At 43.7% G+C, this 16,120-nt stretch overlaps 1 protein-coding gene across 1 annotated transcript in view; it reads right to left on the reverse strand.

The window, feature by feature from the left end:
• The window catches only part of MDH2 (malate dehydrogenase 2), a 60,388-nt gene extending 46,949 nt beyond the window's left edge, over window positions 1–13,439 (reverse strand). Inside the window, exons 1-3 of the mRNA XM_069226723.1 lie at window positions 13,254–13,439; window positions 9,119–9,287; window positions 4,956–5,039 (exon numbers count right to left, since the gene is read on the reverse strand). Of these exons, the coding sequence (XP_069082824.1) occupies window positions 4,956–5,039; window positions 9,119–9,287; window positions 13,254–13,316 (316 nt within the window). The 5' untranslated portion in view covers window positions 13,317–13,439. The remainder of the gene's footprint in view (window positions 1–4,955; window positions 5,040–9,118; window positions 9,288–13,253) is intronic.
• Between the last annotated feature and the right edge of the window lie 2,681 nt (window positions 13,440–16,120).

Genomic DNA, 16,120 nt, shown 5'->3' on the forward strand with positions numbered 1-16,120 from the left:
CATTGTTCATATTGATGCCTATAGCTACGAAACGCTGTAGTATATACAGCACAACTCCATACATTAGGCAGAGGCTTATAGAGGCAAGGGAACTTTTTTAATGAGATGTAATCAAACGTTCATATAATCTGAATCAAAAAGTAAAACATTGTCAAACACGCTACCCAGCTGGAATTACTATTGACTGGCTAAACTTTGCTCCGGATAAAGCCCACACTAATCTAAACTTTGCAAGATTTATAAGTGACATAGCCAAATAATATTCTAACTCGTATGCTTCATTAATGGCACTTTAAATGCACCTTCATATTGTGAATGGTAAAGGCTTCCCAATTTTGCATATGAAAAAGTCAAGGAGTAGCCATAGAACTGGAGACTACACTTAGCAATTTCAGATTATAGTATATAAGGAAATAGTTTATCAGCACTCTACACCTAATCAAATGCACACTGCAAAAGTATAGGAAAGGCAAATAGTCCAGAGTTGCAGAATTCGCCTTTTAGAGCTTAAATTTCTCAAACATGGCAATAGCTGGACATTCACCTCCTGAGATGGTACCTTTCCGCAACACTGTGGAAGGAAGGGCCTAAGACCGGCACTGCAGAAAATTAAAGGGCAACTGTACTGCTGCAACAGTACTAATAGCCACTTAAAGCAGAAAGTTAACTTCATCCACCAACTGCTTTCTGCCTCTGTTGTACACCCAGCTGTTGCTAGGGCAGACACATCTGAAGAGCACAATTAATTCACCAAGTAACTGGAACTGAACTTCAACAAGGAAGCATCAGTGGAGAGGCTCTCATACAACAGCAATTTTTGCATCATAGTGTCAAGAAGGGGGCTCAGATGCTTGATTAACCCCAACTTGTCAATTCACTCTAGGTATATTGATCTCTGGGGGCGCTCGCTCAGCCGCTAGAAGGGACTGAGCACCTAATGAGGCATGCTCGACCAGGCTATACAACTGTTCACTGGGGATATGGCTGTGCAAAAAAAAAAAAAAAAAAAAAATATCACTTTAAAACAAATGAACACAACAGATAATTCTTGCTATCTGACGTGAGCGGTTTGCTTAAGTCGACGAAAAGGTAGAACAATTTCATATAATAATGGGGAAGAGTAGGCACTGCTGGGCTTTGGAAAGCTTGGACGGGTTCATGCAATTAAAAAAAAAAAAAAAAAAAAAAAAAAAAGTGGTTTCAAGCTCTAAGAAGTCTACCACAGAAGAGATATGCTGAAAAAAAAAATGCCTCACCAAAAAGCTACTGCCCCTGAAGAATGCGGACAAAATACTAAGAGCAGAGACAACAGAACAATATATTCTTGCGGAAATTTTGTGATCGATGTGGGTTTGTCTGATGTTGCCACTCTGTTCAAATTATGCAAGCAATTTAATGTCCAATCACAGAACTCCAGTCTCAATGTAATAGTAGCCATACAGGATATTTATATATTGTTGGATTCAGTGAAGTAAAATGTTGGCCTATTTGGGGGATGTCATTAAATCAGTCCTATGATATGCAAGAAATACCCAGTACAAGAGTCAACCAATCGCAGTTGAACTATGAACATCTGAAAAAGGGGACCTTGCCAGGACAGGAGTTCCCTTATAGCTCGTATCAGTAGTGCTATTTTGTGGTGTTATAAGGTTTGTTACTTCTGCGTACTAATAGACTTGAAAAATATTCAGCCTTGTTTAAGAATGGCTAATTCTGAATTGGATGAGGCCCAGACAATGTTCAATGTTCCTTAGTTGCGACCACTGTTCTTAATAGAATTCATCTGAAAGAAGGATTACATACATATGTTTTCAGAGACCTCATGACACATTCAGATTTAATTCTGCTCCCAGCTTTCGGTACATGGCATTCCACGAACTTGGGCCTTACTCTCACATTTAGAGTAACCAGCAAATATGCTTGAAAACACAATATGAAAGTAAATAAATCGAACTGAAGTGGCATATGGCCACTGCACTACTTTTTGAACCATCAGTTATGTATAAGCAAGTAAATCAACATGGAGGCCCCACTGATACTGTCAGGGGTGTCAATCACCCACTAAAATCTTGCATCACAGGATTCTGCTACGGAGGCAAATGGGTCTGCATGTGACAAAGGTTGGAATTTTGCCACACTAAGACGTGATTTCACGTAGGTTCAAACAGATTTACTAGAAAGTTGTCCCCCCCCCCCCCAATTATACCATTACAAGAGCTGAACTAACAATTTCTGATGTCATGGATATACAAATATTAATGTCAATAAATGAACAAAATATGGAGGTACGAGATGTGTGTGTTCCTTTGAATATGGATATCACACCCGTGACGGTGGTTTGGGTCCCACTTCTAAGTTTACTCCTCAAGGAACTCAATATTCTGTTACAGGCCTGTTTGCTAATAAAGTTGTACAAGATATCCCCAAATTGGAAGATATTTAGCACTGTCGGCTAGAAATATGGGGAGGGAGATCTAATTTGAGCTCAGATGAAAAACAGCAAAAAGAACAGATTATGGACGGAAGGCCTTAACCTGTATTCCTTTGCAGAAAGACTGCCACTCACCACCTTATTACCAATCACTTAGATTACGGCAGTGTACTATTTGCGGCTATAAATGAATCTCTGGCTGCCACTTATCGTACTGAATACAGCAGTCACGCTGGTTTGTCATCCTAGACACCCTTCCCTCCCCAGGACAACAGCAGGCCCACTTATGAATGCCCTTCATTGACAGCCCTGTCACTGGGATGTGCGGTGGACTCTTATCCCTGCACAAGGGTCAACTTATTTTAACCTGGCAGAAAGCTTACATCTTCCAAATAGGCACTAACAACTCCTCCCCAGATCAACATGGTCAGAAGCGGTGGCCACTCTCTCTCTCTTACATTGCTTCGCACCAATGGAATTAGCTGTCAAAATCCGTCCGCACCTGAAAGAATCCAAGTTCAAAAAGGGACTGAAAATCTGATTCTTTCTATTAGGACTATTAAAAATCTTCCCCTTCCTGGATTGAACTGACCAGCATCAGCGCTGGTCATTTAGCTAGCCACTAGTTGGCCAGTGAGCTTGACAAGTTACATCAACCAGATCTTACTTCAAATCCCTCAACCAGCCATTTTCCAGTGGGGACTCGGTGATCCAACAGAAACTCTGCATTCAGCTGGTTTGAGTGCTAATATCATTGCTTTGCTTTTAATTTTAGGTATTGTACATTCATGTGACAAACTTAACAGGAAAGTGGGGGCGTGGCCAATCGTACTCCGGTAGTCACAGATATTTGTCCAGCTACTTTGACACATAATTCGGCAATCATGGGACCCACTCAGAGGAAAGTGGACATTTTACCATTAGCCATTCAGCATATGGGGCAGGCACTGGCTTCAGTGGGGTCTATCTTACACAAAACTGATATGGAAGAAGTATGTTTGGTGTAGTATATGAAATTGCATAAGTTTGGACAGTGTTGCTAGAGGGCTTTGATATCCTATTTCAGTCTACAACTCATTCATTTTCCATGATACTTACTCCACAATCCTCTTCATTTATATAGCCAAAACCTGCTTCCTTTTGCCTTTCCTCAGTATTCTGCAGAATACCAGCCTGGCTAACCCGGGATGGTGGAACACTTTCTCCAAAACACGGGCGAACCGTAAGAAATAATCTATCGAGTTAAAGTGACAAGAAGAAGAAGAAAACGGCAAATAGAGTGCAAAAAGAAAATTCGCCTTTATTAACTAAAACGGGGTAAAGTTATTGAGCTACAGATAGGCGCTGAAGAACTAGTAACTCGGTAGGGGTAATGGTACTAAGGTAGACCTAATTGTAGATGTCCTATGGTACAGGAATGGGACTATGTGGGGCAGAGGAGTAGGGAGGAACGTCAGTAAAAAGGAAGTACAACATTGTAGGAAGATGACCAAATTGTAGGGGAATACATGGACGACGATATAAGTAAGGGTACTAGGATATAGGTCATTGTCACGGTATGGATACAGTTGGGTAGAGGCAGGAAGGTATATGTAGGGATCAAACAGTATAGGCTGTGGTATAGAAAATATGCTATACGCAGGGATTGATGTACACAGTATAGGTGGAGAAGAGGTACCAGGATATAGGCAGGAGTTGATGAAGTTTTTAAAAAAAGTAAGGGAGAAGGAGGTGAATAAGGAAAAGGGGGGAAACGGAGTAGATGGGGAGAAGGAAAGAGGCTACACCAGAGTTATAATGGAAACTATGCTATCCTGGAAAGAAGAACAGACTGCAGGTAGATTTGTGAACTGAAGGTGATTCAACGATATAGATCAGACATCATGGTCATTCAATTGAAAAAACATGAAGAAAATGGTTTGTGAAGAACTAAAATTGTTCCTACATGGTTCCCTTACAGCTCTAATCAAATTGGAATACCTTCTCATAGTGCTCGACATGGAGGTCCGCCGGGGTGACATGCATGAGTATTAGAAAGCAACTATGCAGAAGCCTACTGAGTTGTCTGTCAAATGAATCAACAACAAGCTTGTGGCCAACAGGTGATGCTTCAGTAGAAAGTGGAAATTCAATACCAATCACATCCCTGGGATCAAAACATTTTTTTTTTTTAAACTTCTTAAGCACATCCATTTTTCTTGAAATGTTTGTTTCGACTGAAATTCTACTGTTGTATCCTTATGTTCCCCAATCCTCTATTCAAGTTATGTACGACTTATTTGAATACTGTTATGGTTAAACAGCAATTGTTTAGTATAATTTTCTAGACTCCATCTCAGTCCTAGGTACGCCCCTTTTAACCTGCTGGCTGTAATCTCACGATAGCCAGCCTAAATTAGACTGGTCCCCTAAATGCTGGTTTTCAATGGTATCAGACTACTGTGAAGCTACCCGATTACAGTTTCAAGTACAACAAAGCGTGTTTACTTAGTGCATATTTAACAAGTATACATTCTGGAAATACCTGGTTTTCTGGGGACTCCGGCAGGAATAACCACAACATCGACATCCTTCAAACTATGTGGCAGTTGATCTGCTCCAATGAAGCCTAAAAACAATTTGGAGAAGTAAATAAAGCATGCTATCCTTTAAAAGTAGAAATGAGTTCACAAAGTAAAGGAGCAGCGAACAGTATTTTGAGAGGATTCCTTGTGACTTGTGCATGTTTTTTTAAATTACCGACATGCAAGGTAAACTAACAGTAGCAAGTTGAAGAAACAGACAACTGTCAGACTAACTCTTGGCCACGAACACAGCTGAGATCACTCAAGAACCTCATGTTGGCACTTCAATAGGCCTGGTGCAGTTCCGGGCTAATTCAGTATTGAAAAGGATGCATACCAGTGCCTGTGGATCACAAAGGCATACAATTTTTTTTTTTTAAAAGAAGAATAGAAAGTCTTTTCAACAATGAAAAACGTGTGTAGGAGGCTGGACTGGCTTGTAGTGTGTACCAGAGGGTACTTACACCTTGCACCAGGCCCAGGTATCCCTTATTAGTGTATAGGGGTGTCTAGCAGCTTAGGCAGATAGAAAATGGTAGCTTAGCAGAGCAGCTTAGGCTGAACTAGGAGATGAGTGAAGCTTCTACAGTACCACTAGTGTCACTTGCACAATATCATAAGAAAACACAATACACAGATATACTAAAAATAAAGGTACTTTATTTTTATGACAATATGCCAAAGTATCTCAGTGAGTACCCTCAGTATGAGGAAAGCAAATATACACAAGATATATGTACACAATACCAAAATATGCAGTAATAGCAATAGAAAACAGTGCAAACAATGTATAGTCACAATAGAATGCAATGGGGGCACATAGGGATAGGGGCAACACAAACCATATACTCCAAAAGTGGAATGCGAACCACGTATGGACCCCAAACCTATGTGACCTTGTAGAGGGTCGCTGGGACTGTAAGAAAACAGTGAGGGTTAGAAAAATAGCCCACCCCAAGACCCTGAAAAGTGGGTACAAAGTGCACCTAAGTTCCCCAAAGAGCACAGAAGTCGTGATAGGGGAATTCTGCAAGAAAGAAAAAACACCAGCAATGCAACAACAATGGATTTCCAGACGAGAGTACCTGTGGAACAAGGGGACCAAGTCCAAGAGTCACGATCAAGTCGGGAGTGGGCAGATGCCCAGGAAATGCCAGCTGTGGGTGCAAAGAAGCTGCCACCGGATGGTAGAAGCTGAGGATTCTGCAAGAACGACAAGGGCTAGAAACTTCCCCTTTGGAGGATGGATGTCCCACGTCGTGAAGAGTCGTGCAGAGGTGTTTTCGTGCAGAAAGACCGCAAACAAGCCTTGCTAGCTGCAAAGCTCGCGGTTAGGATTTTGGATGCTGCTGTGGCCCAGGAGGGACCAGGATCTCGCCAATTGCGTGAGGGGACAGAGGGGGCGTCCAGCAAGACAAGGAGCCCACTCAGAAACAAGCAGCACCCACAGAAGTGCCGGAACAGGCACTACGAAGTGGAGTGAATCAGTACTCACCCGAAGTTGCACAAGAGAGTCCCACGACACCGGAGGACAACTCAGGAGGTTGTGCAATGCAGGTTAGAGTGCCAGGGACCCAGGCTTGGCTGTGCACAAAGGAAATCCTCGGTGAGTGCACAGGAGCCGGAGTAGCTGCAAAACACGCGGTTCCCAGCAATGCAGTCTAGCGTTGGGAGGCAAGGACTTACCTCCACCAAACTTGGACTGAAGAGTCACTGGACTGTGGGAGTCACTTGGACAGAGTTGCTGAGGTCAAGGGACCTCGCTCGTCGTGCTGGAAGGAGACCCAGAGGACAGGTGAAGCAGTTCTTTGGTGCCTGCGGTTGCAGGGGGAAGATTCCGTCGACCCACAGGAGATTTCTTCGGAGCTTCTAGTGCAGAGAGGAGGCAGACTACCCCCACAGCATGCACCACCAGGAAAACAGTCGAGAAGGCGGCAGGATCAGCGTTACAATGTCGCAGTAGTCGGCTTTTCTACTTTGTTGCAGTTTTGCAGGCTTCCAGCATGGTCAGCAGTCGATTCCTTGGCACAAGGTGAAGAGAGAGATGCAGAGGAACTCTGATGAGCTCTTGCATTCGTTATCTAAGAAATTCCCCAAAGCAGAGACCCTAAATAGCCAGAAAAGAGGGTTTGGCTACTTAGGAGAGAGGATAGGCTAGCAACACCTGAAGGAGCCTATCAGAAGGAGTCTCTGACGTCACCTGCTGGCCCTGGCCACTCAGAGCAGTCCAGTGTGCCAGCAGCACCTCTGTTTCCAAGATGGCAGAGGTCTGGAGCACACTGGAGGAGCTCAGGTCAGGGGAGTGGTCACTCCCCTTTCCTTTGTCCAGTTTCGCGCCAGAGCAGGGCTGAGGGATCCCTGAACCGGTGTAGACTGGCTTATGCAGAGATGGGCACCAGCTGTGCCCATCAAAGCATTTCCAGAAGCTGGGGGAGGCTACTCCTCCCCTGCTTTAACACCTTTTTCCAAAGGGAGAGGGTGTAACACCCTCTCTCTGAGGAAGTCCTTTGTTCTGCCTTCCTGGGCCAAGCCTGGCTGGACCCCAGGAGGGCAGAAACCTGTCTGAGGGGTTGGCAGCAGTAGCAGCTGCAGTGAAACCCCAGAAAAGGTAGTTTGGCAGTACCTGGGTCTGTGCTAGAGACCCGGGGAATCATGGGATTGTCTCCCCAATACCAGGATGGCATTGGGGGGGCAATTCCATGATCTTAGACATGTTACATGGCCATGTTCGGAATTACCATTGTGAAGCTACACATAGGTAGTGACCTACATGTAGTGCACGCGTGTAATGGTGTCCCCGCACTCACAAAGTCCGGGGAATTTGCCCTGAACAATGTGGGGGGTACCTTGGCTAGTGCCAGGGTGCCCACACACTAAGTAACTTAGCACCCAACCTTTACCAGGTAAAGGTTAGACATATAGGTGACTTATAAGTTACTTAAGTGCAGTGGTAAATGGCTGTGAAATAACGTGGACGTTATTTCACTCCGGCTGCAGTGGCAGGCCTGTGTAAGAATTGTCAGAGCTCCCTAAGGGTGGCAAAAGAAATGCTGCAGCTCATAGGGATCTCCTGGAACCCCAATACCCTGGGTACCTTAGTACCATATACTAGGGAATTATAAGGGTGTTCCAGTATGCCAATGTAAATTGGTGAAATTGGTCACTAGCCTGTTAGTGACAATTTGGAAAGAAATGAGAGAGCATAACCACTGAGGTTCTGGTTAGCAGAGCCTCAGTGAGACAGTTAGTCATAACACAGGTAACACATACAGGGCACACTTATGAGCACTGGGGCCCTGGCTGGCAGGGTCCCAGTGACACATACAACAAACAACATAAATACAGTGAAATATGGGGGTAACATGCCAGGCAAGATGGTACTTTCCTACAACGTGTTCTTAAGCTTTAGAAGCTCATTTTTACCTCAATGCGCTAGCTGCCTTAAGGCTGGCGGGGCACAAGCACCATCTATTTAAAATCTTGCTGTCTGCTAGAAGGGAAAAAAGTTAATGAACGACAGCATGCATTGTTCTTTTGTTTTCCACAAATGAAAACCGCTGAAGGATTGTTTCAGAACAAAAAAAAAGCCACAAGCTCCACGAAGAACAGTTTTATCCAAGTGCATGAAAGGTGTTTTAACATGTCATGGTTGGGACCGCCATTGTGACAATCATGAAAACAGCCAGCAGGAATGAGGTTGGACAGTGTCGTCCGTCTTATGAGCTGTTGGCTGCAGATGGGGACGCTGTGTGTTTCAGGCTAATGTGTCTCCGTTGCCAACATAATAGTTTCTTAAACTCTAAATCAAGGAATCAAAGGTTGGGTGGACAAAGTGAGCACCCAGTTGCCAGATGCCCAGTTAACCTCAAGCTTTAGAGGGGGTTCTACATCTACAAGCGGGGAACATGGATAGAGTCAATTAAACAATAGTAATCCAAATTATCTTGGTTGCAAAGCAAAGGAGGTCTCCCCACAGGAGAAATTCCTGCCCCCTTCGAATAGAGGACATATTTGCTTAACACGTAGCAACAGAAAACAAACAAATTAACACAGTAGGCTGTGCATAGCAGACATGGATTGCAAAACTCAGACTGGTGCCGCAGCACCCAGCACAGCCACTCACCTGTGACTTCGGCTCTGGTCTCAACGTGGCTGAGGTCGGCAGCAACACCAGGGGTGTGGGCAATATCATACAGAGAAAGTTTGCTAACCAGGGGACTGTTCTTTAGCAGAAGTGATAGAGGCTGCCCGATTCCGCCAGCAGCACCCAGCACAGCCACACTGGCATTGTTCTACAAAAGAGAGAAAACAGTAGGTTTACAGCAGGAAAATTCCAACTGCCCTCTACTCCACTGCCCCACTCATATCACTGCACAGCATACGCAACGTCGGAAAACTGAAAGAAGACCAATATTTGTGAAGGGAGGTAGAAAATTCATAAGATTAAAAAGAGGAAGATAAAATTATCAGATTTGATAAACCATGCCCATACTTGGATTTTAGCCAGGTCTTGCAAAACTGAGTCTAGCTCTGCAGTTAACTGGAAGCAAGAAAAGGCTTTTCCCAAAAAATGCGGCACTTCGAATCATACAAAGCCCCACAGCAGCGACTCATGCAACAGCTTTGGGGACAAGCCTATAATCTGGTGACAGACAAGTGGACCGCACTTGTGATGTTTTAGATCAGATTGCACGAGAAAGAACTGTGGTACTTCTGCAGAGCAAAAGTCGACGAAGGTTTAAGGCTGGAGCCACAGCCAGAGTTAGCAATAAGGGGGCCAGGGAAGAAAGAGGCATACGTATACAGGTGGGAAGGGATTCTGGTCGTTTGGGGAATGTAGCGATTTGCCCACTGTGAAACCTTCACTGTGTTGTGCTACCTGTGAGGATATTTCGTGGTTGGGCATAGGCGTGCATATAGTGAAATGGCAACGGGTGCACACATGCATGTGTGTGATCTTTTTCTAAATACAATAAATAGGGGTAATGTTTCAGTTGATTCATTAGCAGGCCACCACTGTGTCTAAATCCATGTGCCTACTTGATAGTTGCCTCGCTTTAAAGGTATGAGAAGTAGCTATGCAGTTTTGATTGCTTTGTGTTGGAAGTACATTACTGCGCCACTATGAGTCAAATTTTCATTTGTAGATTATCAATGGTTGTTTTTTTTTTTTTTAGCAGTGCTTTGAAAGCGGATGAATTTTGTGCAGATATGTACAGTATGCAATTACCTCAGTTTACCGATTTTAAAATAAAATTCCTGTTCTTTGGTTTAGAAAAGGCTGGTATGATTGGGACTGTGCCAGTTATTTATAAACTGTTTTAATGCACGCCCTGTAAGACTAGCTGCTTCACCGTAACTGCCCATTCCTATGTTTGAAATTATTTTACGAGTAACTGACTGAAACCCAACTCTACCAGCCTTCTAAAGAAAACACACACTGCAAGGGTGAGGTGGAGGGGCAGGGAGTGGCTGTAAATGGATTAAAGAGGCCCTAGATGACTTTGGGATTGCTGCCTCAGTATTCCTTCCTTGCGAATTAAACTGCAGCAGCCGCATTTTTCGAAGGAGAGCTTTAGGCACCAGCACGTTTTTAATTTACAAATTAAGCACTGCCTACTAGCCTTCTAAAGAAAACGCACACAAATAAAGAGTTTACATTTAACTTCAGTATGGCATTACCGACGTTTGCTGACTGTAAAACCAAACTTGTTGTTTGAGCACGCTTGTTCAGAACGTGGTGGAAGGGCTGGGATTGAGTCAGTTACTTCTAGACTACTTGTAGCTTATACATTACCAGTTAGGTCGTGTTTAAGGATATGAAAGATACAATATCAATCTTTAAATACTACTATAAACAAGCACTGGCAATGCAAATCAGTCTCGCGTGCATGAAAAGGCGAATCTGGTTGGCACTACTAATGCTGTTTATAAACCAATTTTTGGGAGTAAAGTGCATAAAACTCATCTAGAGAGCCTGATTATTAATCAATCAATCAATGAGGCCCCCACGCTTTCTGGGGAAAAGGACACTTAATATTTGTCAATAATGAAAAAAATTGTCACTGGGATCCCAGACCCAGGCAGCGTCTGAAAAATGCCCAAACATATCACCAGACTTCTGCTCAGAATCACGTGTGGATTTTAATCCTAGAGCACAGTCCCATAATCTTGGCAGACACTAAAAACATTATTCACTCTGTGCCCAATTCAAAATATTCTGCATGGTCAACCGTACTCAAAGTGGGGATTTTCATAATCTAAAAGAATATTGCACTGGGCCAAACATTTCTTTTGACAGAATAGATACTCTGAAACTTCAGTGTAGACTCTGCAACTCTATCAATCTTCCACTCGAAGGCTGGTCTCACTCTTCTAGTCAAGCATTGTTAATTGTGGACCACCGACCTGCATTTTAAAAACACCAGCAGAAGGGCATGCTTCCTAAAATTAATGACGAGCCATGGAGTACAGAAATTCAAATGTAATTCCTGACAAAACTCACAGCACTTACATGAAACGGAAAGACGTTTCAGGCCTGCAAATCTTACTTTAGAAGGTCTAATGAGTTGTACCTGTGCATGCTATTCCCTTGCAGATAGGACCAAACTCAAAGGCAAACCGAGTAAGTCACAGTGACCCTCTACTAAAAGGGCAGGGCTAAAAATACACTCGCGTCTAGGACACTCATTTGCCCATACTTCAGGGGAGGCACGAACAGTGATGCCGTTTGTTTCAAAGTATCAACATCACCTACTGCACCGCCACGAAAGATAAGAACTCTGGCTGCGTACAGTAAAACACTGGTTAATTCACAAGAATAGGTATAAAACAGTGGGTAAAAAAAATAAAAAAAAACGTAGGATTATACAGTCAATAAAAAAAAACTTCGTTAAAAAATGACTAGGGATTGGGCAACATTTTGGACAAACATCAAGTAAACTAAAGGGTGTCCGCACAATAAGGCAATGCCCTGTGTAACTCCTACCCTGAAAAATATCCGATTACTGTCAGACACTAGACACGTGCTAACGTCCAATAAATTCTTGAAAACGTCCTTGTTGAGATTTAACACAAGATCATTTGGACGATATTAAAGTCAACAGTACGTGTCAACACAACATTAATTAAAAATGAATAAAAATAAAAAGACACAACCTGGATGAACACCCACACATTATGAAGGTTATTCGACAGCCCCATTCATTTCCTGGAAGCCCAAGGAGTAATGCTCACCAGACCATTAGGTAGTAAGAGACTTGATGTCAACTCAGCCACTGCAGAGGCATCTTACAAAACGTGTTTAGCACGCCTCTAGTCAGATCGTGTGAGGGTGTAAGATTCAACCAAAGCAATCCAACTCAACAAGGCCAGTAAAAAATTTCAAGGTCAAGAACTTAGAGTTGCAGCAGCTAGTCACTGCACTGTCCTTGAGAGCTTTACAATGTATTTTTTTTTAGCCCTGCAGCATGATGGGGATTCAAAGGAGGCACTGGGCAAAGCAGTGCTCCCCACATATACGCCACCCAAAACACCAATTTTCGAGTATGTTTTGGATAAAGCCGGAGGCATGCATCAAATGTTAAAAGTATACTAATACTGGAAGACAATCATGTACAATTCACTTACCGACCTCCTTCGCCAATTATTTGGAATTCACTTACGGGCCTCCTTCACAGATATCTCGGGCCTCACAACTTTTTTAGGCTCCCATTAAAGACTACATCTCCCCACGATCTACTCTCAATTTTCCAATGCTCTATCAACTTTACTCAACACGTATTTATCCCAGTGCCACATTATCCTTCCCATCACGTTGTCTCGCACTTACTCCAGTTCTGTCTGCGTTCCAGGTTGGACCTCTCCCGCATTTCCTCCCTCACATCTCCAAACACGGTCTCAGTGCCACCCCCGAAAGCTGTCAAAGAATTCCCTTGCACTGAATGACAGGCCCCAAACTCGTTGCTGCGAAGTACTCCGTGTTAGATGATAATCCTACGGCCCGATCTATTAGCAACAGCAATTTATTGGGCGAGATTTAAGCATATATAGCAACAATTTTAAAGAAAACCCCCAAGTCCCAGCATGCAACGCGGTGCTGGCTAAAAAGCCGGTGCTGGCTGCAGATGGGGTGCACCCAGTTTGCAACCTACGTGGCTTTTTGAACATTAATTCACAGGCTATCAACACTCCACTCCATAAGAGCTGCAAGACCACAATACTGAAATACGCATTTAGCCCCCCTCCTTTCCTGGTACCTGAGCGGTGGTGCTGAGGCCTCTGCATAGGGCAGCGGTGGTGAAGCTGAGACGGGACAGCATGACAGCAGAGGTGGCTGTGGGGAGAGCCCTGGAGTCAGAAGGAGGCGAGGGAATGAGTCGGATCTGAGTGACTTGAACGACCTCCACCTGACCAAGAGACCGGATGGAACCACAGAGCTCTCGCGAGATTCTAGCGACCCCGCCCACCGCCGATTAGAGCTCCTGTCATGAAAACAAAAGAGAGACAACTTCTTTCTGGAGTGTTAGCATTCTATATATTCCGATAGAACAAAAAAATGCCAAGCTGCTAGAACGTGAAAAGCAGTGTTCCCTTTCAGAGCATGATGCAACAAATTCAACAAGATTTGGGTTTTAAACATATTTACATTCCAACTGCATATTTCAGTATCGTAGTTTGAAATATTACAGAGGAAATACGTTCTTTCAGTTAGCTACAACTCCATTTTTTTTTAGTTTTTTTGCAGTTTTATATTGTGCATACTGGACCGGAATCGCTTCACATAAACATCAGTTACATTACACAAGGTCTCATTAATTTTAAGGTCGAATCCTATCAGACAGCACACCTGTCTGGTTTGCCAACAGCATAGACATTCGGAAAGCTTCCTTGGGAATGTATTCTGCCCATGGCTTACCATTTGTAGTTTGTTACTCACATTTGCTTGCTTTCTATTTGCTGGCTCTATTTGTTAAAGACAACCCAGCTTGAGTATGTCCATTCTATAACCCAAGACCTCTTTACTGTATTCTCCCACCAGTACTGGAGTTTTGTAAACAGGCCTTTAAATCTTGTTCTTATCTTGTAACATTTGCACTCATTCAAAGGCAGAAGTCAAATGTCAGGCTCTGTCTTCTGGGGTGGGGGCTTGGTGTTTATTTTTGTTTTTCTGACTTCAAAGTGAGAGGATTTATGTGACTATCATGCTGGCTCCTGGGTTGTGCTTGAGTAAGGGTGTACTGTGTTGTTTTTCCCCCCTAGCACACAACAACATTTAAATGTCTGTATATAAACTGTGCAGACATTTCAGAATATAACAGATTTAGAAAAGCAGAAACAAAGCAAATTTTTGGGTAATTCTAAAGTGTGGTGAAAGCACACATTTTAATATAATCAAGAAACTAAGTGATGACATTTCCACACATTATCATTTGTACGCTGTATACGTTTGTCAGTAAAACTGTATGTCTGTGCAAATGTAATGGTTGTTTCAATTAAAGATAAGTTGTCTGTAATGACAGTGTGCTATCACACCATGCATATTCCCCTCTACGGCACTCTATTTTACCCAAATCTGTTCTGCTCTGTATCACTCCACACTACGCCACTCCACTCCACACTGCATCACTGCACTCTACTCAACTCTGTGCCACTTCACCCTAGGCCTTTCTACTCTGCACCACTCTACTTGAATACCAATGCACTCTACCCCACATTGGTCTACTATGCACTACTGCAGGCTTTGCCACTCCACTCTATGGCACTCTACTCTGCAACACTGCACTCTATGCTACTGAACTCTACGCCAATACACTGTACTCTGTACCACTCCACTCTACACCCGTGCACTCTATGCCAATCCACTCTACTCCATTCTAATCTACTCTGCCCTTTATACCATTGCACTCTACAATACATCACTCCACCCTTCTCTGAAAGAATCTACTCAGCGCCACTCCACTCTAATCTGCACCACTCCGCTCTAAGCCACAGCACTCTATTCACTGTACTCAAAACCAATGCACTCTACACCTCTATTCTCTACTCTGCAACACCATAGCCCACTGCACTATACACCATTGTACTCTATGGCATGTTCTATGCCTCTCTATTCTACTCTGCACAACTGTACTCTAAGCTACTTCTCTCTATGCCACTCTATGTGGCACTACTCTATGCCACTGGACTCCACGCCAGTGCACTCTTCCCCACTGTACTATACACCACTGCACTCTATGACAGTCTACTCTACAACACTACACTTTCTGCCTCTGCACGTTACACATCTGCAATCTATTCCACTACACTCTGCATCACTCCACCTTGCACAACTCCATTCCAGGCCACTTCACTTTATGCCAATCCATTCTCCGCCACTGAACTCTACACCACTCTTCTCTGGACCACTGCACTCTATGTCACAGCATTCTACTCTGCACCACTCTACTCTACACCACTCTGCTGCACTGTATGCCAATGCACTGTACACCTCGCTCCACTTTATGCCACTGCACTATACGCCAATCTACTTTAAGCCTCTCTAATCAATTCTATGCCACTAATCTTTATGTCATGCATTCTACTTTGAAAGAATCTACTCTGCGCCACTGCACTCTACACAGCTCTATTGCACTCTGCGCCATTCCAGTCTCTGCCATTGCAACCTACCTGCGCCGCTTCTCTACATGCCACTCTATTCTACACCGCTGCAATCTATGCCACTGTACTCAAGGCAAATGCACTCTACACCACTTTACGCCACTGCACTCTGCGCCAGTCTACTCTACACTACTGCACTGTATGCCATTAGACTCAGCAACACTCTACTCTACACCATTTAACTCTTCGCCACTCTACTCTAAATCATTTTACTAGATGTCACTTTATTCTGCACCATTCTATACCACAGTACTGTGCACCAATGCACTCTACACCAATCTACTCTACACCACCGTGCTCTACAACACTCTGCTCTGTAACACTGCACTCTCTGCCACTGAACTCTACACCACTTTTCTGTGCACCACTGCACTCTATGCTACTGCACTCTTCTCTGCACCACTTTACTGCACTCTTCGCCAATGCACTCTATGCCACTACACTCTACACCACTCTAATCTACTAT

The sequence above is a fragment of the Pleurodeles waltl genome, chromosome 3_2 (genome assembly GCF_031143425.1).
Source record: "Pleurodeles waltl isolate 20211129_DDA chromosome 3_2, aPleWal1.hap1.20221129, whole genome shotgun sequence".
Classification (NCBI taxonomy): Eukaryota; Metazoa; Chordata; class Amphibia; order Caudata; family Salamandridae; genus Pleurodeles; species Pleurodeles waltl.